General features: G+C 31.0%; 3 protein-coding genes across 5 annotated transcripts; 2 read left to right on the top strand and 1 right to left on the bottom strand.

The window, feature by feature from the left end:
* The first annotated feature begins 627 nt into the window (after nt 1–627).
* Nucleotides 628–6,608, top strand: LOC111310003 (xylose isomerase-like). 2 transcript variants are annotated; one of them, XM_022909077.2, is made up of 21 exons: nt 628–670; nt 1,197–1,285; nt 1,410–1,514; nt 1,712–1,786; nt 1,861–1,990; nt 2,091–2,182; nt 2,329–2,379; nt 3,185–3,261; nt 3,370–3,424; nt 3,547–3,648; nt 3,835–3,886; nt 4,078–4,123; nt 4,212–4,267; nt 4,930–4,981; nt 5,104–5,183; nt 5,298–5,368; nt 5,464–5,504; nt 5,610–5,709; nt 5,793–5,864; nt 5,948–6,025; nt 6,363–6,608. In XM_022909077.2, the coding sequence occupies exons 2-21, from the start codon at nt 1,208–1,210 to the stop codon at nt 6,396–6,398; spliced, it is 1,449 nt and encodes a 482-aa protein (XP_022764812.2). In that variant the 5' UTR covers nt 628–670; nt 1,197–1,207; the 3' UTR covers nt 6,399–6,608. The 2 variants fall into 2 exon arrangements, with proteins under 2 accessions (XP_022764812.2, XP_089605021.1); XM_089748895.1 differs by lacking the exon at nt 628–670 and adding an exon at nt 842–876.
* Nucleotides 6,609–7,174: 566 nt separating this feature from the next.
* Nucleotides 7,175–9,075, bottom strand: LOC111284118 (annexin-like protein RJ4). The gene is made up of 6 exons (XM_022872844.2): nt 8,955–9,075; nt 8,652–8,797; nt 8,332–8,550; nt 8,028–8,240; nt 7,691–7,780; nt 7,175–7,594 (listed from the first exon to the last, which is right to left on the bottom strand). The coding sequence occupies exons 1-6, from the start codon at nt 9,025–9,027 to the stop codon at nt 7,391–7,393; spliced, it is 945 nt and encodes a 314-aa protein (XP_022728579.2). The 5' UTR covers nt 9,028–9,075; the 3' UTR covers nt 7,175–7,390.
* A 7,077-nt stretch (nt 9,076–16,152) lies between these two features.
* LOC111310001 (protein LNK2-like) lies at nt 16,153–25,708 on the top strand. Of its 2 annotated transcripts, none has more exons than XM_022909072.2 (9): nt 16,153–16,426; nt 20,003–20,345; nt 20,432–20,558; nt 21,098–21,395; nt 21,501–21,590; nt 22,810–23,520; nt 23,600–23,754; nt 24,731–25,105; nt 25,204–25,708. In XM_022909072.2, exons 1-8 carry the CDS (start codon nt 16,403–16,405, stop codon nt 25,083–25,085), a joined length of 2,103 nt encoding a protein of 700 aa, XP_022764807.1. In that variant the 5' UTR covers nt 16,153–16,402; the 3' UTR covers nt 25,086–25,105; nt 25,204–25,708. The 2 variants fall into 2 exon arrangements, with proteins under 2 accessions (XP_022764807.1, XP_022764808.1); XM_022909073.2 differs by having other exon boundaries at nt 25,185–25,708.
* Nucleotides 25,709–26,746: the final 1,038 nt, after the last annotated feature.

Here is a 26,746-nt window from a genome sequence, read left to right as displayed (position 1 = left end):
AATTTTATAATAGGATAAATTTTTTTAAAATTTATTTTTTTATTTATAAGATTCAAAATTAAAATCTTATTTAAAAAAATTAAACTCTTTAACTATTTAAATTAATATATAATTGAATTAATACTCAGTTGATTGTTTTACTCTCATTTAAACATTTGATTTCATAGAATATGAACATACTTCACTTTAGAAACCCAAAATAAGAAAAAAAATCAGTAAAAAGTGTTTGTGTTAAATAAAATTACAATAAAATAGTATGTAGTGTTTGTGTTAACAATTACTAGATGTGTAAAAGAAACAAAAAAAAAATTATTATTTAAATAAATTTCACAAGACGAGAAAATAAATATGTATAGTTTCATAATTATTGTATATTTAGTAAAAAAAAAATTTTAAAATCAAACGAACAATTATTGAAATCCATACCCAAGTCTAAAAATTAATTTAAAAATTACTATTAATTACTTATAAATAAATAAATTATTAATATGTAATTTAATATCCCTAAAAATTAGCTAAGACTTATCCAATAAAACCCTGAAGAATGACGCAATCATTTAAAAAAAAAAGATATGATTTTGAGTTCAAATTCACTTATAAATACTAACTGACTCTGCCTCAGCTCTTGATTCATCTCTTTCTCTCAAACTAATTATCTTTTTCAAAATCTGTAAGTTTTCTATTTCTTTTTTGTTATAGTTTTAACTTTTTATCAGCTGTCATCATTTTTTAAAATTATTATATGTATTTTTTTTTCGATTTTCAAAGGTCACTTCTGTTTTTTTTTTTTTTTTCTTTTTTTGGGCTGTCTTAAAAAGAAAAAAAGCTAGAAATTTGAGATTAACCCATGATTTTTTTCTTCATATCTGATTATGGGTATTTGTCAAAACTCAAAATTTTTAAAGTTTTTATTGGTTTCATGTGATATATGATGATGGGTATTCATCAGAAAAAGGAAAAAAGGGATTTTTTTTTTTTAATTTTCTCGTTAGTGCCATTTGCTGTTCCAACTATTAGTTCTGAATGTTAAAACTTAACTTTTTTTTGGCTAAAGTTTGATATTTAATTTTTTTTTATAGTAACCTCATTTCTTATGTGATATATGATGATGGATGATTGTTAATTTTTTTATAATTATCGGTTGGTTTTAATAATTTTACTAGTATTTATTTGTTTGGTTGGTTATTGTCTTGCAGGTTTACTTTGCATGATATTAGAAAAGAAAAATATGGCTGGGAGGATTTTATTACTACTTCTTTGTATGAATGTGGTCTCTTTTATAGTGGTAAAAAAGCCCTCCTTTGTAATGTTTATATGTATTCTTTATGTAGATATTATGTTGCTTCTTCTTTTCTTTTCTTTTTCTTTTTTTTTTTTTTTTTTGTGAATCGGAATTTTTTTTCATGTAGAATGCTGCACCACAAACATGCCCTGCTGATCTTGGTGGAAAATGTTCTGAGGATAGTGAATGGGAAGGGGAATTTTTCCCTGGAATTCCCAAAATTAAGTATGAGGTAAAGACTGTTAGGTCCCAATAGTTATGCAAAATAAATTGATTGTGTTTGTTAATAAAAAATTTAAAAAGGATTGTATTCCCTTTTTGGATATTTTATTAGAAATCAGACATATGATTCTCAAAGCAAACATAGTTGTGATTGCCATAGCTTAATTATTCAAACATTATGAAATGTGACTGTAATTTTGAGTGCAGGGCCCTTCTAGCAAGAATCCACTTGTATACAAATGGTACAATGCCGAAGAGGAGATCCTTGGGAAGAAAATGAAGGTTGGTTTCCATTTGTAACTTCTATGAGATTTATCAAGATGTTGATGGTTGCTGACTGGATAAAAATGGTTTAGGACTGGTTGAGATTCAGCGTTGCATTTTGGCATACTTTCCGTGGGACAGGTGCCGATCCTTTTGGTGCACCCACAAAGTTTTGGCCATGGGAAGATGGTACCAATTCCATTGCTATGGCCAAAAGAAGAAGTAAGATTCATAGTTATTGCCCACTTTTCTCTGATTATTGATTCATACTAATTTGCAGCATTTAGTAATTTTCTTTGCTTCTTTTTGAATCAAATTTCAGTGAGAGCCAATTTTGAATTCATAAACAAGCTTGGAGTTGATAGGTGGTGTTTCCATGACAGGGACATCGCTCCTGATGGCAAAACACTAGAGGTCTGATAGTTTTCTTATTGATTGTTATAGTTGCTTTTATATTTGAATGCTTTGAAATGAACTGGTTTTTTTTAAACTGTCTTAGCAACCCTCTTATTACTTTTGACATTTGTCTATCAATCATTTTCTTATTGTGGTTGTTGTAGGAAACTAATGCAAACTTGGATGAAGTGGTGGCCCTTGCTAAAGAACTTCAGGTAACTGACCGAATGTGCATAAAGTGTTAATTGGCTGCTGTCTTGCTTAAAGAGACTTAAGTACCGAACTTCCCTTTTTTCCTTTCTATAATTTTACATGTTCTTGAACATCTCATATTGGATCTCTTATTTACTTATTTGCTTTTAGTTTGTTTATTTTAACAGTCTAGCTTTTAATCAATCACATAGATAACAGGCACTGTGCCTGTTTTTATCCAAGCTGCCCATGTCACTTTTGGACATATGCATGTTACCTAAACAGGTTACACCAGTTTATTGTTTGTGGAAGAAGTATAATAATTCACTTTTGATGGATTCTCAGCAATGAGCAACGTGAATGATAACTAGTTATAGAACATCAACAGTGAATTCACTTGCTCTGTAATTTTCTACTTCTATAATATGAGGAAAAGAGACCATTGAATAGACTTGGCAATTGACGTAATATTTGTTTCCATTTGAGTGCTTGATTTGCATGCCAGGGGATGGGAGAATAGAAAAACTTACAATTATATTTCTCGAATTTGATATTGGAGAAGGGTTTTTATTGGGGTCTGGGGCTTTCGGTTATTACATATTCATGCTCTTCTAATTGAAAATAAGATCTAATTATGGCATGAAAAATCTTTTGCCACAAATTATACTTTGCTCAAAATAATTTGGCACCTTGTTTTGTCATTTTTTCTAGCGTGAACAATTATCCTTGCATGTTGGGCTTCATTATTATCTGTTTGATAAGTTTTTATTGTTTGAAACATGACTAAGTTATCTATTTCCCAAACATCTCTGTTACTTGAATATGCAGGGGGACAAGATCCGTCCGCTGTGGGGTACGGCTCAACTATTTATGCATCCTCGTTACATGCATGGTGGTGCTACAAGGTATCCTTATTGAGTGTTCTGTATATTTCCTTGGTATATATCCAGTAGAGAATGTGATCTGTTTGTCCCTTGATGAACTTGATACTTCCTTCTGTGTTTGCTTTGCAGCTCTGAAATGGCAGTATATGCATATGCTGCTGCTCAAGTCAAGAAAGCCATGGAGGTGGGTGTTTACTCATATATAACATCAAGAGAAAACTTTGTGTAGCTTTGTGCATTTAATTTACAGTAACATTTGTCTTATTTCTGATAACTGCTTTATATACTGCTTTGCTCATCCTATAGGTGACACATTATCTAGGGGGAGAAAATTATGTCTTTTGGGGTGGTCGTGAGGGTTATCAATCACTCTTGAACACAGACATGGAAAGAGAGCTTGATCATCTGGTATGTTTGTTCCACATTTCTTACTATGGTATATAAATTGTGCTTTTCAATGTCGGCTGTTGTTAGTTTTATGTTACTTAAAAAGGCGTATTTTATTTATGCATTTTCCCGATTGAATGTTTTTCAAACTTTCCAATTCAGGGACCTAGTTCTCATTAACTTAAACTATTGTTATTTATTTTGTAGGCAAGATTTCTTGAAGCTGCTGTTGCCTACAAGAAGAAGATTGGATTCAATGGTAATTTTCCATTGTAATAATCTTAAGACTTCATGATAACTCCCCTTCTTGCTAATATAGGTGGCTAGGAAGAGGGGAACAAAGAAAAAGATGCCATTCTATACCAAAGGAGTCGTCTGCATTTCTTCTTTAGTTCTTTTTCATCTTTTTCCTATTTTGCTGAAATTCTGATGGAACATACTTTTATTCAGGAACTCTACTGATTGAACCTAAGCCTCAAGAACCTACCAAACATCAGTATGTTTCAACAACCCTTCGAGCTTAGTTAGTAATATCAATCAAATCCCTTCTGTTCTTTATAGGAATTATGCTTGATCTTTTCCAGGTATGACTGGGATGCTGCAACAACAGCTAACTTCTTGCGAAAATATGGGCTGCTTGGTGAGCTCTAATGAATTCTCATCTGATTACTAATTTTGCTTTGCGTGATCTTTGATAACTCTGTTATTTGCATGTATCATGATTCTAATTTTCAGCATGCATTAGCTAAATAAAATATAAACTAAACTTATGCATTTGATTGGGCTTGCCTCATAGATAACTCTAACCTTATGATGCAAGAGTTGACTTCATGAATGTGTCTATATATGCTGTTTGAAAAGTGAAAACCTATACCTTTTAGGTAAAAGCAAGTATTTAAGTCATGCTTTTACTAGGACCAGGAAAATAAAAAGAAACTGATGATTACATGGTAAGATTAGCTGCCTGAGAAAAGAATTGTATGATGAGAAAGCATAACACTCATCCCAGAGAATAATTCCACATAATTTAGAATTTATTAGGCTTTTGATATTTTGCGATGTTGAACCATTTTGTTGAGTATTTGGTTTCCAACAGAAACTTTAATGAAGTAAACTGTCCCTTTATTCAGTTGCCTGTTTTAAATTAATGTTCCAAACCATGCTTTCCAGAGTGTTGGAATTTCTAGTTGATCACCTCCATTTATATATTATAGAAGAAAAAGGAAAAGAATCTTTCCGGCTATTGTCTATGTTGGTAGGCAGTTACATTCTTTACTTGCTGTTCACTATTTCTTTTTGCAGGGGAATTCAAACTTAACATTGAATGCAACCACGCCACACTCTCTGGTCACAGGTTTGTGATGTTCCATTCCTTCAAATTTTTTTTATACTGCTTATTATTTCCATCTAAAACTGCCCAACAACTGCATGCATGTAAATTGCTTTGCCAACCTGTGGTGCTGTTGTAATTGGCAGCTGTCATCATGATCTTGAGACTGCAAGAATCAATGGATTGCTAGGAAATATTGATGCAAACACTGGCGATCCTCAGATTGGTATCATTCAATAAATAAAAGCTTTCTATTCTTTCAAAGTTTCCTACTTTCAGTTTACAAATTTAGAATTACAATCCTCTTAGAGTTGAAGATATTGATTTGTTTGCAACACAGGCTGGGATACAGATCAGTTCTTGACAGATATTGGAGAGGCGACTATGGTTATGCTAAGTGTGATAAGAAATGTATGTGAAGGATTCTTTGTAATTACTTTTGATATTTCAAAGAGAGTTCAACTTTCAGTGGGGTTTACGTTGGGTTTCTCTTTTGTTTATGACAGGGAGGATTAGCACCTGGAGGCTTCAACTTTGATGCGAAATTGTGAGTGTAAACTTTTCCTTGTTTTCTTTCAGTTGTGTTGTGACTACCTATAGTCATTATTTTTATCCGATTGAGATGAACTGTTGACTTTTAATGGTTTTGTAGACGGAGAGAGAGCACGGATGTTGAGGACTTGTTCATTGCTCATATTAGTGGAATGGACACCTTGGCCCGTGGACTTAGAAATGCTGCCAAGCTGATTGAGGTACTACAATATCAAGTTTCTTCCACTTTTTCACCAAATGCCTGTCTCACCTTTCACTATATTAATGAATTTGTTGATTATAGGATGGGTCTTTGGCTGAGCTGGTTCGTAAACGATATTCCAGCTTTGACTCAGAAATTGGTGCCCAAATTGAGGTGATGTGTTTTTGTAATAACTTCCTTTTTGGCCTAAAAAACGCATTTCCTATGGCTAATCTAAGTAATACTTCATCCAACAGGCTGGTAAAGCTGATTTTGAAATGCTAGAGAAGAAAGCCATGGAATGGAGCGAGCCCAAGGTTGCTTCAGCCAAGCAGGTAGTTAGATATGCTACTTTTTATAATGTTTATATGCTTATTTAACTTCAAGATAGACTGTGATGACCATATTGTCAAATATTAAGGATGGGATTTGGGGTTGGGTTTTATAAGTATGACAGAAGGCAGTACTTTTCATAGAACATCGTTGACCTTTTTACTATCTTTTTATATACACACTTGTTATGCAATACTTTAATCTAGAAAATATTTTAGTTAGATGTTTTCTCTCAGATCGTTCTTCTTCCTCTGTCTCATACACTAGCTGTTGACATAAAGTAGCATTTAATGCAGTATGAATCAAATCTAAAAGTACAATTGATTTGTGTTGTTGCAGGAACTTGCAGAGATGATTTTCCAATCTGCACTATAGGAGACCTTGATTAGCATTAGGTGAAAGCTTTTGGTTTTTTACCGTTTCTATTAGGAATAATCCATGATACTCTATCAATAAAATACAGTTACATAGTTGTTTATAGTTTCTAAGTAAAACCCATCCCCGGAAATGATGTCTTAACCAATTGAATGAACTCCTGGTGGAATGCATCTTACCATGAATGAGATCATTCATTTTTACCTGCTCCATTGAATGTTGTGTGCGTTTATATGTGATGACTTCAAATTTGATTTTACACAAAATAATGCCTGAATCAAAAGTTAGTTTTAGCTTGAGCTGTGGTTGCTAGAGCCAATGCTTGGTTTCAGCTGACTTGGCTCACAGGATATGGTCTAACATCTACATGAAGTAGTTTGCTGGTTGTTGGGTTTAGGGTTTGGTATGGATTAACGAGATTTCTCATCTTCTCATGACCAAAAGATTGTCTTAGAGAGCCCATCAGCATTAATTAGGCTTGCAATTTTTTTTTTCTTTTAAGATATATATGTTGCCAGGAACCAAGGCCATGGGTAAAGGGGAATGCAAATGCCCTGATAAAACTCATTGTGAGAATTCATTGAAGGAATTCAGCTTCCATAGGAGGATGCTTCATGAGAATTCATTGGAGGAAGTGGGTGAACCATCTAGAATAAGCTTAGATTCTTCTAAGAATATAGTTTAATATAATATGGGTGAACCATCTGAACTAAGATTCTTGTTCTCATATGAATATGTGGCAATCATCTAGAGATTGAAGGAATGTCATTAGAAACTGCCTAGGAAAATAACCACTCCATTAAAACCAGATTAAAGAAAAGTACATTTCTGACAACTGCTTAGGAAAATAACCACTCCATTACAACCAGATTAAATGAAAATACATAAGCAAATAGGATCAAGCCACATAGAAACATAAGCCCGGATCAAGATAATACTGACTCAAAGCAACCGGACACTTTATTGAAACCTGCAAAAGGCCAGTAACGATTTCAATCTTCCTTCCCCATCAGAGTAAGAAGGAAAGCCTTGTAATCCCCTGAGGTGTCCTTGGCAACAGCTTGATCAAGAGGCACACTGTTTCTTTTGTAATAAAGGTTTTTGATCTCTTTCAGGTCCTTTTCTGCCCTTGTAACGATCACTCTGGTAAGAGCATCCTCATCAGTTCCGGTCCTTTTGATCGAACTGCGCAAAACCTATCGTACACAAATACCAGATTTGAGTCCATTTATTCCACCAATCTTATTGATTAAAAAGCTTAGCAAATTGTTATCAGGGTCATAAAACTCAACCTTTTCAAAGTACTTTTTCGGGTCATTGAGGCAACGAACTGCAGTACGCAGTGCCAACAGGAATTCATCACCTGAAGCAGCTGGCAAATTCTGGAGAAACAGAAAAGAAATGGTTAATTGAGAATACATTTGACATGAACATAGCTTGCCACAACCCAGGTTTAAGGGGAGGGATTACAGGTGCCTGACTAAGGGGAGGGATTACAGGTGCCTGACTAAGGGAAGGGATTACAGGTGTTTGAATTCGAATATCAGCTAGACGCTACCACTTAAGGTTGGTGGTATGAACCAATTAAGCTAAGGTCTGAGTTTGATAAAAAGAGCTTTTAACATTTACCTTAGTGATGGAAGTGCTTTGATCATCTCTGTAACGATTGAAAGTTGCCATAAGTTGCATCTTGCTTCTTGTACTCAAGATCCTGATAACTTCTTCATGGTTGAAGGCCTTGTCTTTGATAGAATCGTGAAGAGTCTCGGCTTCAGAATTTGCTAGTCTGGTATTTATCTCCTCTCCATCATATCTGAATGCACTCACCAAGGCAACTAAGAGCTGTAACAGCAATAAAAAACTTTCTGTAATTACTTGTTCCCCCAAGGTTTCATCAACCATAAAATGAAGAATATTGATCAGGATCACATACCTTTCGGATGTCTCCCTTGGTATGAGCAGCAACATCTTCCTCCAGGGAATGCTTGTATCGAACCTGATAGGCTCTCCTTACAGCCAAGAGCTCTTCAGGGGATCTAGTGCATGATATTTCAATGATCACATGGTGATCAGGGCTGCTTTTCCTTATGGCCACACTAGCTAACACAGCATCTCTATCTGCTGGATCCAATATCCAACGATACACCGCTCTCTATATTCACAACAATCAATCTTAACTAGTGTCAAAAACACTGATGATCCAATATTTAAGAATGAAACAGAAATGGAAATGATGCTGGCAATGGCATTAACCTCAAAATCACCAGAAAGCTCTGATTCGAGACGCTTGATAAGATCTTCCTGGTAGAGTTCTTCATAAGCCAGCCTGATTTGCTTTCTTTGAGCTGCATTTCTATGACCCAATACCGAAATTATTGCCTTCTCATCGGTCCCCCATCCTAGCAAAAGTTACAAGCACAAAAACATGTACAAGTCACAAGGTTTTTTCCAGTCTGAACTACATATAGTATAAAGATGGATTATAAGAAAAACAAATGATCAGTACATAAAACTAAAGGGCCTATGAGATTATTAGAAAAATTTCGTTGTAATAACCTTGATAAGCCTTTCGAAGGGCTTCTGCATCTTCAAGAAATGAAACCTGGTTAGGAACATCAATGGTAGCCATTTGATTGAACTATTTTCCTCTAATCTTAAGAGATTGTCAATGAATTTTGAAGGAGACTTTATTACCTGAGGCTCTTATTTATAGTACTAGGATCCTCACAACACTCAATTTAAACCATTAATATCGTTGAACTTAACGCCTATAAAAATAAATCTTTTAGACTTGGATAAAATAAAAATAATTTTTTTTAAAATTTTTATAAAAGACACCGCAAATTGAAAATGAAAGAAAGAATTATATGGGTTGAAATTTAAATTTCAAACTTATGAATTAATGTGTCATTTTTAAAAATAAATTATATGTGATTTTCTCATAGTTATACTAGATAATGTTATTTAATTTAGCTTATTTTAGTGCATAATATTTATGATCTTTCAGTTTATGCTTAGCTGTGCAGATATAATATAACATTTTCTATACCCTGGTAAAGCATGATCTTTTAAGGAGTAATTTATTGTAACAGATGCTGCCATTTCAAAGAATAAAAACTCCCATTTCAAAGAATAAATTATCAATTGCAATGATAATTGTAAGAGTAATTAGGAAAAGTTTTCATCTTTGCTACTTAAGCTTGACTCAAGTCGAAGAGTAAGGACAAGAAATGGAGCAGAAATGGTAAGTTAATTTAAGTCATGGTACTTTCCTTTATGTACTAATTACAGAAAAAAAAAAAAACTCACATATGCTATTAACTTTAATTAATTTAATAAGATATTGAATTTGAATTTCAAACATATATGTTAGTAATAAATACGTATATTTTCGAGTCAAATTCAAATTTTTCTTTCAAAAAATTCATAGACGGTGAAGTATTGCTAAAAAGTTATGTACTCTTTTTTTCTTAACACAGAGCAGATTCCATAACCTGAATTGTTTGTAAATGATAAATCAATAGTTGTCAAGAAATCCAACCCAGGCTTACTTAGCAGTAATTTGCTGGAAAGTTGCCAATGTTCACAGCTTTAGTGTTCCTTTGTTGAATTCAGTCCCTGTTACACTTTTTCCCTATTAATTAATTAATTAATTAATTAATCTAATAAATGTTTGCCTAATATGTTGCTATCTTTTGATCATTTGAAAGTTTTTGGTGAACCAAAGAACCTAACTCTTTATCAGATTCCCCTTTTTTCAGCCATTGTTCTGAAAATTATTAGCTTTCTGAATTTCTCTTTAGTCTTTGTTTAGCAAAACTTTTTGAATGATAGGATGTTCATGTGTTACAGTACACACACCAGAGCGTAGCTAGGGGGCTGGCAAGGGCCACGGCCTTTCAAAATTTTTTGTATCTTTTCAAGCAAAATTATTATTTGATTTTTTTTCTTACATATATACACGTAAATTTAGAGATTAAATCGAAATATATTTTTTAATACATTTAGATGAGATTAGATCATATACGTAAAACTAATAAAAATATATTATAGCTTGGGTTTTTTTATTTTTGTAATAAAGAAATGAATACAAGAAAATCAAAGGAAAAATATGACAGATGATTTAAAATAAAAGAGAAATTGACATATGAAGCTACGTGTCTATGGACAAGAAAAGTGTACCTACCAAGTAGAAATGTGTAGTTGGTGACATCAAAAGGAAATTTCCATTCAATTCTTTATTGGAATTTAGAATTGACCTAATTACTGTTATCATAAATTTTATGAAACATGCATGACTTTTAGAAAGTGACATTCTTTTAAGCAATCCATATTGAATTATATGCCCTAAACTTATATTGATCAGGTAGTAGTGACTTTGCCAACATTGGTAAAAAAAAATTTTATTTGATTTAAATAATATTGAAGAAAATCCATTGAAAAAATTAATTTATCATAAAGTCCATTTTTTTTTTTAGTAAATAAAATCTGCGATAGATAAATTAGTCAGTTCTTTAAGTTAAAATAAGATATATTATATCTGACAGCTTAAAATATATGATTACAAATCGTACATTCATGATGATCCCAACAAGTGATCATTGACAGAACTCAAACCCAAAATTTTTTCGTAAAAAAAAACGAATCTTAACCGATTGAACCAACTACTTAATAATTATAAAAGTTTATTATATCAGAACAAATTTATCATAATAAGCTCTTTCATTGTGTAAATTTCTTGCCTCTATCTCAAGATTTAGATTAAATATGAAAATACATGTATTTTTGTAGTGCAAAATATTTAAATTAATATATTTATATTTATATGAAAATTACATGTTATAATTTATGTTAATATAAAAATATAAAATATATATTTTTTTAGTTTTATTAAATTCATATATGATTATTGATAAAATTTTAAATTATTTTATATTCGTATCTTATTTTCATATCATATTCATATTATATTTTAGATTCTCTAATTTAATTTAGACTCGAAATTATCTAATTAAATTAGAGTTTCAAAAGTTTTACAAATAAAATTATTGTTATGAATAAAAAATTTAATTTTTAACAGGAATGATAGTACAATTGAAACTAAATATATACATTATCGATCATAATAAATTATTGATATAATAAATTTTTAATTTCAATAATTAAAATTTAAATTTTAACAATCTCAAATCTATAATATATATATATATATATATATATTAAAATGCTTTATGAGAGATGAATTACCTTTACAAGCCTTTTGAAGGGCTTCGGCATCTTCAACAGCAGAGTAGTGGTCAGGAGCAATGACGGTTGCCATTAATATTGCAGGGCTAAGCTAGCAATTAGGTATAGAAAAAATTTTTTGAATGAGGAAACTAGTTTTGCCACCATCCTATTTATAGCAACCAAAATTCGTATGATACCCCAATACCCATTGTTGAAGTTAACGCCAACTCACAGCCATCATGCTTTCCAAGCTAGCTTCTACTTTTTTTTTTTTTTTGGCAATTAAAAACTTAAACAAAGAAAAGCAAAAAAAAAAAAAATTATAAATTCGGTAATTCGTATATTTATATCATATAAAATATTAAAATTTATATATTTATATTATATTTTATATGTATAATAATTTGTTTTAATATAAAAAAATAAAATATAAAATTTTATTTTTAGTAAATTTAAATATAATAATTATTAAAATTTTAAATTATATTATTTTCATATTTTATATTTCGTATATTCATGTTTTAGATTATTAAATTTAAATTTATATATTTTTGTTAATTAATTAATTCAATTTCATTTATGATGCGTTTTGGAATGGCTTTGGGTGTCGTTTTGTGGTTGCATGGATGCAACGTGTGAAGAAATATAGGATTCTCTCCAGCCACTTCATTCAGCTTTTTCTCCACCGCCTGTCTCTTTATCCGAGTTGGAGGAATCATCCTTTATTGTCTATTACAATGTTTTTAGTATAAATTTTCCATTTGCTATAATGAGGGACACTAAAAATGTGACTTGCCTAAGTATTGATTCAGTTACCTAGTAAATAACATTAAATAGATTTGGAGTTATTTGATAAAAAAAAATTTTTAAATTCAAATCTTAACAATTAAGATATTAATGAAATATATTTGATTATTTGATTGAATGATATATGCATGTATTTTTTTTTTTTTAAATTAGAATCCCTCTTTTCAAAAAATTAAAAGAAAAAAAGATGAATTAGGAATAATTCATTTACATTAGTATGATTTTTATATTTTTAAATTAAAATTATTATTTTTGATTCAAATGAATTATAAATTTAATTTTAATTTAAAAATTAAAAAATATAAAAATCACTCTAATATAAATTCTTCTTATGTACCGCTTGAAAATAGTTCACAATTTTCAAGTGATCAGTAATTATATAATGAATTAAATAAAAATTAAAGAAAAAGATTTGCAACATTTGCTGGCAATTTGCTTTTTGAGATCGGTGGGAATTGATACAAACTGAGTAATTCCTTATTGCTCTATGTTCAGATTAAATCAATTAATTATCACAAAAATTAAAAAAAAAAATCTCATATTTTTTTTTTGGTTACATCTAAAAGACAAAACCCTAATACAAATAAATGAGACGAAAAAACTTAACTCGAAATCAGGTCTTTGATGTATCCTCAAACGTCTTTAGTCATTTCTTATCTTATTTCCTAACTCTGATATCTCTAGATGGTTATAAGTAGGGGTGTAATCGAGTCGAGTCAAGTCGAATAATGAGAAGCTCGAGCTCGAGCTCGACTCACAATTCGGGACTCGATATTCGGCTCGAGCTCGATTCGTGATCGAATTCGAGCTATTCGAGCTCGCTCGATTAAGCTCGATTAATATATAAAAATAAGCTCGATTCGTATACTCGACAAGAATTCGATTATTCATGCTCGAACTTGAACTCGGACTCGAAATATTTTATTAATTAAAATAATAAAAATATATTTAAATATAAAAGCTCGATTAGACTCGCAAGCTACTCGAGTGAAATATAAGAATACTCGAATTAGGCTCGATCGATAAGTCGAGCTACTCGAGCTCGAGCTCGACTCGATAATAATCGAACTGAATTCGAGTTTTATTCGAATCGAATCCGAGTAGCTTACGAGTACTAATGTATCATTTACATCCCTAATTATAAGCAATTATACATATATGATAAAACTACCAAGATTATGAACAAGATTTATCATATATTTTAAATGTTGGTTTATGCGTCATAAAAAAATATATAAAAATAATATTATTTAAAATTTTAATAAAAATTATATTTATGTTTAATAAAATTAAAAAATATATTTTATATTTTCGTATCGATATAAATTATAATATATAATTTTTATATAAAATATTATATAAATATATAAATTAATTTTTAATATTTTATACAATATAAATATACCGCAGCCCATAATGTATAACCGTAGATCCATTTTCTAACGTCCAGCCCTTCTCATCTGCCAAAATGAGCAAAAGCAAATTTTAGAAAAATTTTTTTTTTTTGCAAATTTTAAAGAAAAAAATCAAAGCAAGTTTTTAATTTTGTTTGAATTAATAATATTGCAGCACCAGACGTAATAATTTTAATAATTCTAAAAAGTATAGATTTTATTTCATATAAATGAAATAACAATCTTCTATTTTACTTTTAAATTAATAAAAAAGTTATAAGGAATGCAGAAAAATATTTTATTTAATATTGCTTTATTTGTACATTAATAAACAAAATTCATAAATGAAAAATAAACCCATACCACATGCTTAAATAAAAAAATAATTTATATCTAAATTTAATGATATATACCTTAAAATTATTTACTTTTTAATTTATGCAAATATATACTTCATTTATTTTTTAATTCATAAAATAGTTTTTTTTTTCAAATAAATATGTGCCCCATGGTAAAAAAAGTTTAAGTTAAAATTTTACATCATCAATAAGAATTTACCTAATCGAATTTAATTGTAGAATTTTAACATTTTTATCCATATAAGGATTAAATTTATTGAAGTTAGAGTAAGAGGACCAAAATCACACAATTAAAAAAGTATAGGGATCAAATTCGGATTTTCCCTTTTCTCATCCTATCATTTTTCTTTTTAATTGAGATATTATTGTGATTTTTCATTTTGTTAAAGTCAACTCATTGCTATACGAAAAAACATTATTTGCTTGTGAATCCAATTAAATAGTTTTTGCATAGAAAAAATATATAATGCTTATCAATTGTAAGAAAAAAAATGTCAAAAAGACCATTATGTCTTTGGACTTAAGAGAATCTCTAACAAATCAAGTATGGTACTTCACTTCAATCATGTTGGTATAATTAAATAAATAAATAAAATTTATTTTGAAATCTATTTTATGGTATAAAGAAAGAGAATTTCCAATTTGAGGGGTGAATTTTTTATATTTAATTTTTTGGGATGAATTTATAATTTTTTATTTATCTATTTTTTACATTTAATTATAATTTTTCATCTCTTAACTTAATGATTAAGAGATTTTCAAAAAAATATTTTGATGTATTATCTTTCTTTCCCTTTGTTTGGGCTTTTGTTCTCTTATGAATAAATAAATAAATAATATATATATAATAAATGATGACAACATGACATCAATAAAACTTATCCATCAAATTAAATAAAATGTATGCTTTTTTTGGATAAAAATGTTTGGTGAATGTTAGATCCAAATTATAACCTAATGTTTTAATATATGTATGTATAAAAAAGAATCCTACATCACACTATAATAAGAATATAATTTATATTTAGATTTTTAGATTATATAAGATTTTGGGGATAAAGCTTTAGTCCTTTTCCCACACCATGAAAGCAACAAGCAAGTTGGCCACTACCACTAAGTCACTAAGAACAAACCCTAGAAATTTTTTTTCTTTTTTTTGAACCCTAGACATTTCTAGTCAAGCAAAATTCCAAATAAAAACGTGAAGTATGAAAAGGCAAGGCAGAAGACAAAAAAATTATGCTTATACCTCGTTACTTTTATCTTTTTTGTAAATAACACCCTATGATTTACTAACTTTTACATATGAATGTTGGGTTCAATGAAAATTTTATGTTTTTAAAATTTTGAGTTTGAATCTCTCTCTTATAAATAAAGAAAAATCCTCTTTAGTTTCAATATGTTATTATGAGGTTTTGAAATTAATATTTATATGATATTAAAATACATAATGAGTATAATTTTCATTAATCTTATAAATTTTATCGTTATGTATATTAAAATATATAATGATATTTATTTAAAAAATTTTAATTTCTCACAAAATTAATTGATAAATAATGAATTAATCGTAAAATATTTTTCCATAAATATCATATTAGCTAGTATCAATTGACTTTACGATAAAAAATTGAAATCATAAACAATTAAGAATTTAAAAAAATTATAGGGAATTACATGAAAAGATGTTAAAAGATAAAGGATGTAAATGAAATTTGACCAAAAAACTAAACTCCTTATTTCAAAATAAAACTGCAAATAAAACTGAAATGCAAATGAAATTGAAATGTAATCAAAGCGGCCCAATCACAACTTAGCAATAGATCAGTTCATTCCTAGCCACATCTTTGGATACTCCTATTCACACGTGTCATCTTATCCGCCATTTAAGAAACGTGACGTCACGTGAAATGGGTCCCACAATAGTAACTCTTTCCCCAAAATTTTTTCTCTCTCTGTTTCTCTGTAACTCTCATCTTCGTCTTTCATTGCTTTATTGTTTTGTCACTCCTCTGTTTATCCAAAAAAATAAAAATCAAAGAAAATAATTTTATTTTAATTTTTCTGGGTATGTTTTATTTCTTCTTGTTTTAGTTTTTTTTTTTTTATTTTTTTAAAATTTTGGTGGAATTGGCGATGTGTGGAGTAATTTTAGAACATGCTTTTGAATTGGGATTTGGATTTGGATTTGTGATTAGCCTCGGTTTCTTTAGAGATGTTTGATTGGAACGACGAAGAGGTAATTAGATCTAACCTTTTCTTTTGTTAAAAAGACTCTGTAAATGGCTCTGGTTTTTTTTTTTTTTTTTTTTTAATTTTTTGGGCAAGTTGATGCACAAAATATGTAGTCAATTTCATTTTTTAATTTATCTTGTTTATTTTAATATATTAAAATAATTGTACTTGGAATATATTTAATTGAAAAATTATGTTTGACTTATTCGGGGAATTGCTTAGATTGCTCTGTTTTTATGTTCTGTCAGTGTTCTCATTTGAACTGTGTTTTTTTTGAGGTTTCTATTTAAGGAAATATTTTCGATTAAGATTGTGTCCGAATTATCAATTATAGTAACTTTTTCTTAGGACTTTATGACATAAAAATGCAATCTTTTTCTTGCTTGAAGGCAAAATTGTAGTCTTGGATTTAGGTAAAGAGGAGTTTCAATACTTAACATAGGAATGAGGCTATGTTAGAGATCTAGGACAATGAAGTGATAGGATAAAGTGAGCTATAATTCAGGAATCTTGAGAGCAATTTTAGTCTAGAAATTTTTTAAGGATTTTTTTTTCCTGGGGTGAACATGGAGTTTTTGTCTTTATCACGTATTAAAACAATTCATTGTGAAGAATTTATCTGGGTTAGGAGCTAGAAACCGTGAAACATGAGAATCGAAGAGGCTTGAACTACTTTGCTAGTAAGTAAATGGTTTATATTCATGGGGAGTATTATTCTCAGTTCTGTAGCATCTTGTCAACTTAACTTGAAAACAGAAAACTAGATGAAGTGAAAGAACGGTGCGAATGAATGCATTATGATTTGTATTTGGAAAGAATTTAGAAGGTCTGAGGGGAAAGGGGCAGGCTATGTCGTGTAATGGAAGGAGTTTAGGATTTTAGAATTGGTGGAATCAGAAACTTTATCTTGAAATAATTCAAAATTGTGAATCAGTAATTGTATAAAGGAGAAACTGTGCTTCATGAGAGTCTGAAACCTACTTAAAATCACTTACAGAGCAAGAGGTGAAACAAATTATTGTTTAGGGCCTGGATTTTAGAGCAGAAGGGCTAGGGTTTTTAGTTTAATTTAGGTGAGAAAATGCTTCGTTTAATGTGTTAGAAACAGAGAAGCATTTAAAGAGAGGTTAACCAAATATTTAAGGTTAAGGATAGGAGTAAAAGCTAAAGTTTTAAGTGGGATTCTCTTACTTGATGTAGTTTTGGAATCCCTTTGTATCCCTTTGTATTGGAATCACTATTCTAATTGTAAAAGTAAGGGAGTCCTTGGTTAATAGACTTAAGCATAGTTGTCATTCAAGATCATTCCTGTAGCTAAAAAATAATTTGGTTATAAGCGAAGTTTTCTTTTAATTAATAAAGCTGTCCAAGCCTTGAGGCAACCTGCTTATGCCTTCTAAACAGCTAGGGCACATATTTAAGGTCGGCCCTATTGAACCAAGATGGATAGAAGCTACTTGAGGGATTAAATTTTTAAGATTTATGTTGCTATTTTGTTATATTATATATGTTAACTTTTTTTTTTTAATATATTTATGACATTTTAGGCCAATTTATGTTAATAATATTTGCGTTTTGGTTATATTTGATAGTTTAGAGCTTATATTAAGGTTTAGGGTTTAGATTTTAGGACCCATATTATTTGATTTTCTAGTAGGTTTGGATTATGAAATATAAAGTTTGGAGTTTTATCAATTATGGAGATTTGATTGTTGAGGCTTTGATTTTGGAGATTTTGATTCTGAGAAATGACCATTGAGAGTTGAGATTTGGGGAAATTTCATTAAAAATTTAAGATTATTTCTCAAGTGTTTTGCTTGAGAAACTTTTTCTACATCATGAGGAGGCAATAGCACATACTTTGACATAGAATACTAAATTTACAATGTCAAGACAACTTATATACGTAGCTGAAATTGCATGCCACCTTAATCACGAGGTCACAGGGGTGATTAACTTTCTACCCTACCTTGGTTTTTATTCGACAGGTAAACATGCATGGTTCTTGATATCATATGGTTAAGGGTTCTGTGAACCATTCTGCTTGAGTCTTTGTTAATCTTTACTTTTAGCAGCTTAAGGTAGATTTTCCTTTGTCTTTCTCTCCCCTTTTGCCTTACATCTGGGAGCACTTGAGCCTTTGTGCCTACATTAGTGAGCTATTTATTAGTAACTTCCCCAGAAATATTTTTGAACAGATTCATTTCCTACGCTGGGGAAGCTTGTGTAACATTGTCTGCTGCTGCATGGGTAGTAGCATCATACTCTTGACAAAAAGGATGATTAACATGTGATAAAGCTCTTTATTCAAATACTTTAAACTGTTGATTATAATTGGGCTTTATTCTAGCCTCTTAAAAGCAGCAGTTTGCTTTGTGATGTGTACTCTTCCCCTTACCTTCGTGTATGTGTTAATTGTTGATTACTATGTGAAAAAAAAAAGAAAAGAAACAGTTTTGAATTTTAAGACTTAACGACGCGTGATAAATTTAGGATGGGTGAGTTCCTGTGGCCTTCTAGAACCCCCAAAAATCTCATCAGAAAAACGGAGCATATTTGCACCTAATCAAATAGGATATTCCAAAAACATCTACTATATATCTTGGTACCTCTCTTTGTCAATGGAGTATCTAAGTACTTGTTGGATCATTTTTTTCCCATCCTATATGTATTACCTTTATATCTGGTGTGTTAATTTTTGGAGTTCATGAAACATATACTTAAAGTGTCGTCCTATATCTTCCCAATCAGCTACTTAAATATCTTTTAGTTTTGTGTGTCAGATGTCCTTTTTCTTTTTTTCTGGTTGAAGTACTAACTCACCTTGCCCGTGACTTTTGTTTCCTCCATCAATAAGTAATTGATTTTAAGGTTGAATCTCTTAGCTTGACATCCAAGTGAGACAACATTATGAAGTATTTTATTTTGTTTTTGCAAATTTTTGCTCTGTATGCTTATAGAAAGCAGTTAATCTAAGGTTACATTCGTCGGAAGGATTCTTTGGATTGTGATTCAAAATAAATAATATAACACTACTAGGTATAATCAACATAGAAACAACAAAAGTTCCTGAGATCAAATACATTTTTGGAATCAAATCATGTTTAAGGAAGATTTAACGGATGCTAATTGAAGTCAAGACATTTGAGCCAAAAGGAGAGAACATCAAGAGGCTTTGTTAAATAAATGAGGCTGTGACACATGTTAACAAAGTAATGATCTGGGTTGGGGAGAGAGTGGGGAGAGAGTTTGATGATTTCTTTTTTTTTCATAATTTCCATTCAAGAAACTCATAACCTATCCTTCCGGTACCTTGAGTTCTAAATAATTTCTGTCTTTTTGCTATAGTGAAATTATCATTGTAGGCAGTGATTTATTTTAGAAAGCAGCAAAAAGCATAACAATTGATTTAATCAGGCAGACCTATGCACCAAACAAGAGAGCTGCAGCTTTGATATATCTTTTGAATTGTCTTTTTTTTTTTTACTTAAATGTCATTATTTTGATTGCTTAAAGATATAATAGTACCTTCTTGTATGTGATATGAGTGATGATATGGACCCTTTTGTCATATTTTCAGCTAACGAATATAATATGGGGTGAGGGTGGTGAGACTGATGACCATATAGTACCTTATCAAGAGGGAAGTGAAAGCTGTCATGCTAAGAAGGAATGGAGTCAAGAAACTGCAACCATAAAGTCCACCCAGCAAAAGACACCTGGGAATAAAGTTGATCTTCATGGAAGAAAGTTGGAAGGCAGTTCCAATTTCAATGCCAATGGAAGGATTTCCACCTCAGGATTTGGCATGGGCTCATGGCCAGAGTTTTCTTTATCTAATGCAGAAAAAACTGATCAGAATTCCATGGGTAGCAAAGTCTCTAATAATTTGGTTGAAGTAGCTAATTGTTGTTCAAAAAATGGTGAGAATATTTTTTATTCAGACTAAAGCTGATGACTTTTTTTTTTATTGTTTTATAACTAATTATCCACATTCTTTTAACATCAGAGATGCTTGAACATGGTAAAGATCCTGAAGTTTTTCAAAATCCCAATGAAGGTAAAGAACAAGGTGATTTTGTTGACTACAGCTGGGCTAACATTGGAAGCTTTGATGATCTTGATCGAATTTTCAGGTAAAGCACAATTTATACATTTCTTGTAGCTTATGAAAGCATTGTCTTGACAATCTAATCTGGAAGATTGGTCTTTGTGCGGTCAGGCAAGTAGTATATGTTATGATACTCACATTTCATTTGGAACTCGGTAAGTAACCATAAGTTGATAACTTTTGTCACCATGGAACAACCTTTGTGTCTTCACATAAATGACCATTTGTTTTCATGAACTTTTGACTTTGAAATTTTCTACTTATATTGTCCAAGTTATAACTATTCTATGTACCCTTGAATTTGGAACTAAGAAGCTGAAACTTCAGCAGCAGTTTGATCAATCGGTTGTCCATATTTAATACACTTGTTATGTGTTTCCCTTGATTTGGTAGTAGCGTTCCAAACTAGTATAAGAAAAATCTTTGAGGAGTCCGATACACCTGAACGCCTTCTGGGGCAAAAAAGAGAACTCCAATCAGAATGTACCTTTAGTTGTTGCTCCTTTTTATCATATACAATGGCAGCCATCTGACTCAATATTCTCACAAGTGATGATTTTGCAGCAATGATGACCCAATATTTGGCAATGTAAGTCTTGGTAGTGCTGATGAGTTATGGTCCTCATCTAAAGAGGTAACAAACAGCCCAGGAAAATGCTTTCCTACAACTATGGATTCTCCTAACCTGGGGTTAGGAGCATTAAGGAGCACATCTGAGAGTTTGGAAATCAAAAGAGAATACGAGCAACAAGATAACCAGTCATTTACTCTTATCTATGAAGAACTGGATGGTTGCACATCTCATGGTCTGCATAATGTGGAATTTCATGGAGATAAGAGTAAATCCATTATTGAGGAGCAGGTGTGGAATATTAACATGCAGTATGATCAATTCTTTGTTACTCATGCTTTTAACTTAGACAATCAATCCAAAGTAATTACATAATTTCTATTTTTGATTTCACAGATGAATGTGGAAACTAAGGGAAAAACTAGTACATCAAACTCTCACCTGTTTACAGAAAAAGTTATGGCCCCTAATGAATTGGTTGATAAGGTATTCCTATCCTACTTTTAATACTTAACTATTCATATTATCTTTGGTTTCTGGTGTTTCTCTTCAAGATTTATAACAAAATGCTATTTTCCGTGGTCCTGGGATGGCAAGTTTTTATGATGTCTCATTCATTGTGCATTAACAGAACTATATGTGTAAGTTTATCGAACCTTTCCCGTAGTGCTATATAGAGAGGGGAAAGCGCCTAGTTTCTTTCAGTGCAGAATATTTTAAATAAATGATTTTGTTAGCTATAAATCAAAATAGATGGGTTGAAATTGTTTATTAGGTGCCTGTTAATTAGCAGGTTTGGCTCAGTATTGTTAGTCATGGAAAACCTCTAACAATGAAAACCATCTGGGTAGAAAGTTCTTCTCCTTGTCTAATTCTGATGTTATATTTAACTTTGACATTTAACTGTGATTATGTGGTTTTCATTGAAGACAGAGAATACCTTTCTAGCCCTTGTGACAATATTGCTGTTAAATTTTATTCTAGCTTTTGGTAGATGTTGATATAAGTTGGGAGTTTGGAATTGCTAATAGATGCTGAGAATGTACCATTGTATATATGTTCAAAGAGTATACCTGTGCAAGTTGTACACTCTTTTTTGATCCATGGATCAAAATAATAATTTTAATCTTAGCCATTTTGATCCAAAGGTCAAAAAGGAGTGTAAAACTTAAGCTTGTGTAAATGGATCCCACCTCATGTTCTAATGTCTGATATATAATTTATTGAGCTAAAAAGGACCACCTTTTCGGTGTTATGTAGATTTGATAAAAAATAACCGTCAGGCAGCAGCTTAATTTGGAACATGTTGAAGTTTGCTAGCTACACAGTGACAACAGTGTCACTGATTTATATTGTCTATACAACTATGGAAGTTTGGAATGATAGAGCTTGCTAAAGACAGCTTGTACTTATTCATGTATAAAAGCAATTTTTATGTGTTTGGATATATTCAATTTTCCTTCAAGCTCGAGTAATTGCTTTCCCTTAAATGTTGACTTCACTCTTTAGCCAAAGTAAAAAAGGAGACCTTTAGGAGTTCTATTCTCTCTTCTTTCCTCTTTTTTTCCCCTAGGGGTCTGGGAAATTTGGAGGCTGCTGTGAATAAACAATATATAAATTATTGCGTTAATTTACTGGCATTGTAAATTTAGGTGTTTTCTTCAAGATGTGACTGTTATTTTTATTTTAATACTTCTCTGTGCAGGCATATAGGCAGAAAAAGCTGTTGAAATTTCGAAGAAAAGCTGAAGAAATAGGTGAGGCAAAACAAGTACAGGATTTATGTACCTGGACTCCAACTGGGAACCCATTGGCTCAGTATGAGAATAATTTGGCAACCTCGATGGTAAAATCTTCTCCATCTTCGGTTGTGAGTCAGCAGAGGCAGCTTCGAGGATCTGACTTACTGCAGTACCAACACATCTCCAATACATTTGCAGCCACGTATGGGAATCTTACAAACCAATATCCTGCAATACCTGTGTTGTCCAACATCCAGTATGGGGAATTTAATCAGCAACCCTTACTTTCTTGTTATGATGTTTCCCCTGGAAAGGCAAATCCTTTAAACAGGTCATTTGAGGCTGCTACAAAACCCTTGAGAATGACACCTCAAGAAAAAATTGAAAAATTGAGGCGGCGCCAGCAAATGCAAGCACTGCTTGCCATTCAGAAACAACAACAGCAGTTTACGCATGAAGTTCCTTGTACCAATCAATTTCTCATTCCAAAGTCAACTCAAGAAAATCAATTTCAGCTTGTTGAGGGAACTGATGTTGAAGACCTTAGCACTCTTGCCTCTTTTGACCCTAACTCGCCTCTAGAGCAAGATGATTCTAATACAGTCTCTATTGCAATTGATGACTATTCAGTGGGGGACACGGTACTTTATCAGCTACAAGATGTAATTGCAAAGGTATGCTTGACTTTCTGGTGAAGTTCTTTCCTTGCTTGGTAATAAGGAATTACTGACATCAAGAAATCAATTTTTGCAGTTGGATGTGAGAGTTAGACTTTGCATAAGAGATAGCTTGTTCCGGTTGGCTCAAAGTGCAATGCAGAGACATTATGCTAGTGACACAAGCAGCACTAACAAAAATGGCAGGGATGAAAATGAAGTTTTAAAAGAAGAAAATAAGCACCATAACAGGTTAGTAAACTCTATGCTGTTGCATTTATATTTATTTCAAATGCGAAACTGATTTTATGTTATCCTTCGAAAGGTTAGTCTCTGTCATGAACTCTCCAAAGGTTTTACTAAAATTAAATAGCACTGGACCTAAGATTTGTACTATTAATGGCTGAATGCGGAGTTACTGAGGCATCAATGTATTTTGAGCCAAGATGAAAAATATAGATAAAAAAGGAAAGGTTTTTGATTAAAGTTCCTTTTTCTTTTCTTTTGTTTTCCTGGTCGGTGAATTGACGATCTTTTTCTTGTCTTGCTTTATGAAAATTTGTTGATACTTGCACTTTGAATAGCATGGTTTAATTATGGTTTGTACTATAAAAAGGATGAATTCTGACAATGGTTTGCCATAATAATGCACTATAGGACATTGATAACTAGCAATATGCTATTATAGAGTGTTTGACAACTGGAATTCTAGTCTTAATGAATCCAACAATGCAACTGTGTCTAGCAGAATCCTTTTATCCACACTATCTCATTCCATTACAGTATCATGGGAGGGATTTCTTGTCAACATTCAATCACCACCTTTCCCTTTTACTAGTGTCTGCTAAATGACAAGCTATAAATATGTGTTTTCTGCTGTCTCAATTTTATTTTAGTTTTTATGTCACTAACAGCCAGGGTTTTTGCTTCTTGTATAAGTTAGAGTAAGTACATGCTTGCTCAGTTGTGTTTACGGATTATCTGCTCCTCTGCGGAGATTTCATGAGTTTTCCTGATTTGATCACCGTCAAACAAACTCAAAAGCATTAATATGGCTTCAATTGGTTTTTATTTATTGGTTAATATTTATATTATTTCATTTTGAAGTAATTTTTCTAAACTTTTCAGGTTCTTTCCCTTAATCAACAGCTCTTTTAACTTAATATCCATTTATAACCCTTAATGCTGCATTTTATGCCTCTCATTCTTCTTGAATGAAATGGTACAGGATGTCCGATGCTGAAACAGAGACCAATCCCATAGACCGTACCATTGCTCATTTACTCTTCCATCGGCCTCTGGAGTTGTCAGTAAAGCATCCTGAGACACCTGAATCACCTGCTTCCACAAAGTTCGCATGTGAACACAAATCAGCAGGTTTAATGAGTTTGCCAATGGGTTGCTTATCAGACAATTCACAAGTTAAACAAAACCTTACTCACCAGGTCTCAAAAGTTCCTTCCTCATTGATGGACCCCCAACATGTGGAGCAGTTTAAGAACAGCCCTTGCATAGATGCTTCTGTGAATGAATCAAACTACGGGCCCACAGGTGGAGTTGCTGAGGTTGAAGCCTCACAATGAAATCTGAAATTCTTCCAAGGGTAATTCCTTCCTTTAATACTTCCTTGCCTATTAAACGTGTGCTTTGAATTATTATACGGATTTACTGTTAATTCCAAGGTATTTCTTTTCTTGTCAGCTGACCTGGTCCATTCAAGCTTATCGTGGAGCTGTGAAAATCATCCTAGCTTAGTTGGATCGTATCGACTGGTGGGATCTGGAGCCTGAAAACATTGTTATTTCAAGAATCTCTGCACATCTTTCATCAGCATCTATACACAAACTGCATATGTGCTTGTGCTTGAAGTCAATGTTAGTAATGAACGTCTGAATATTCCTCAGTCTGTCTATCCTCCTACGTATTCAGAGACAGCTTGTTTTATGTGTCATCTGATCTACAGCTTGCTTGATATGCGACATTATTCAACTATGTCAAACCTAATAAGTCTTGGTGAATCGACATTGCCAAACTTTTTTTCACACTTTGCTACAATTAGAAATCCCAATAGCTGAACCTGAAACTTATTATAGAATTGATGCATCACGTGTATTGGTTTAATACCCTGTTTGAAGCTTGGAATTTTCACTTGTTATTGTGCCTAACTGCTTTCGTCCTAGTAATATTAGTCCCGGTTTTCTTTTCAGTTTTGCTAATTTATACTTCCATATATAACATATTGAAAATAATATTATTATGTCTCTCGTCCTGTTTTCCTAGCTAGGGGCCTTGCCTCAGAAGAATTATGCAATTTGTTTTTTAAATATATCTCCCAATAGGTTGGCAGTCCAACTCATTTTTTTATGAGTTTCGTCTTGGTCTAAGAATCGAATTTATTTTTTTTTTTTAAATTGAATTTTGGATCAGGTCGAATTTTAAGTAAATTCAATATGATATTATATAAAAATTATTTTTTAATTAATTAATTAATTATATATATTTATATAATTATATTTAAAAAATAATATTTTATATTTAAAAATAATATTTTATTAATTTCGTGTAAGATTAGATACGATTTATATAATATCGGATTTGATTGAATTCGTGTAAAAAAAAATAAAAAAATTTTCGGATCGAATTTGAATTTTATGATTATAAAATCGGGTTTAATTTGAAATAAGTAAAATTTATTTTGATTCGATTTATTGTCAATTTTATCTCTCAAAATGTATTAATGATCCTAGGAACGAAATCAAGATTTATGCTTAATGGGAGCAAATTTATTATATTAACTATCAATAATATTGGTATAATAATTTCATATTTTTATTGTGAATCATTATTTAGTTTTTTTTTAAATATATTTAAATACCTTACAAAATTATAAAAAACTCAATTTAAGTATTTCTTTTATAATTAATGGAGTTTTAAAAAAATAAAAATTTTGAATTTATTTCTAATAATTTTACTTACTTTTTTATATTTTAGTGGAAGTAAAATACAAGAATTAATAAAATTTGAGATAACTTACTAATGGTTACAATTAAATTTCATATATAAAATTTTAATTTATTAGAATTTTTTAAAAATGTGATGGCCCAAAAAAAAAAAGAGAAATTTTTTAAAATACAAGAAGACCAATTATTTTCCAATTTAAGTTAAAATCACTTTTTTTTAAAATTATTTTCTAAATATTAAATTTCGTGTATAAAATTGTAAATGTAGCAAAAACTAGTATAGA

Source organism: Durio zibethinus, chromosome 19, assembly GCF_047325235.1.
Source record: "Durio zibethinus cultivar Kanyao isolate XHJ-2024 chromosome 19, ASM4732523v1, whole genome shotgun sequence".
NCBI lineage: Eukaryota > Viridiplantae > Streptophyta > Magnoliopsida > Malvales > Malvaceae > Durio > Durio zibethinus.
Note: the sequence above shows the minus strand (reverse complement) of the source record. Positions and strands in the feature narration are given on the sequence as shown.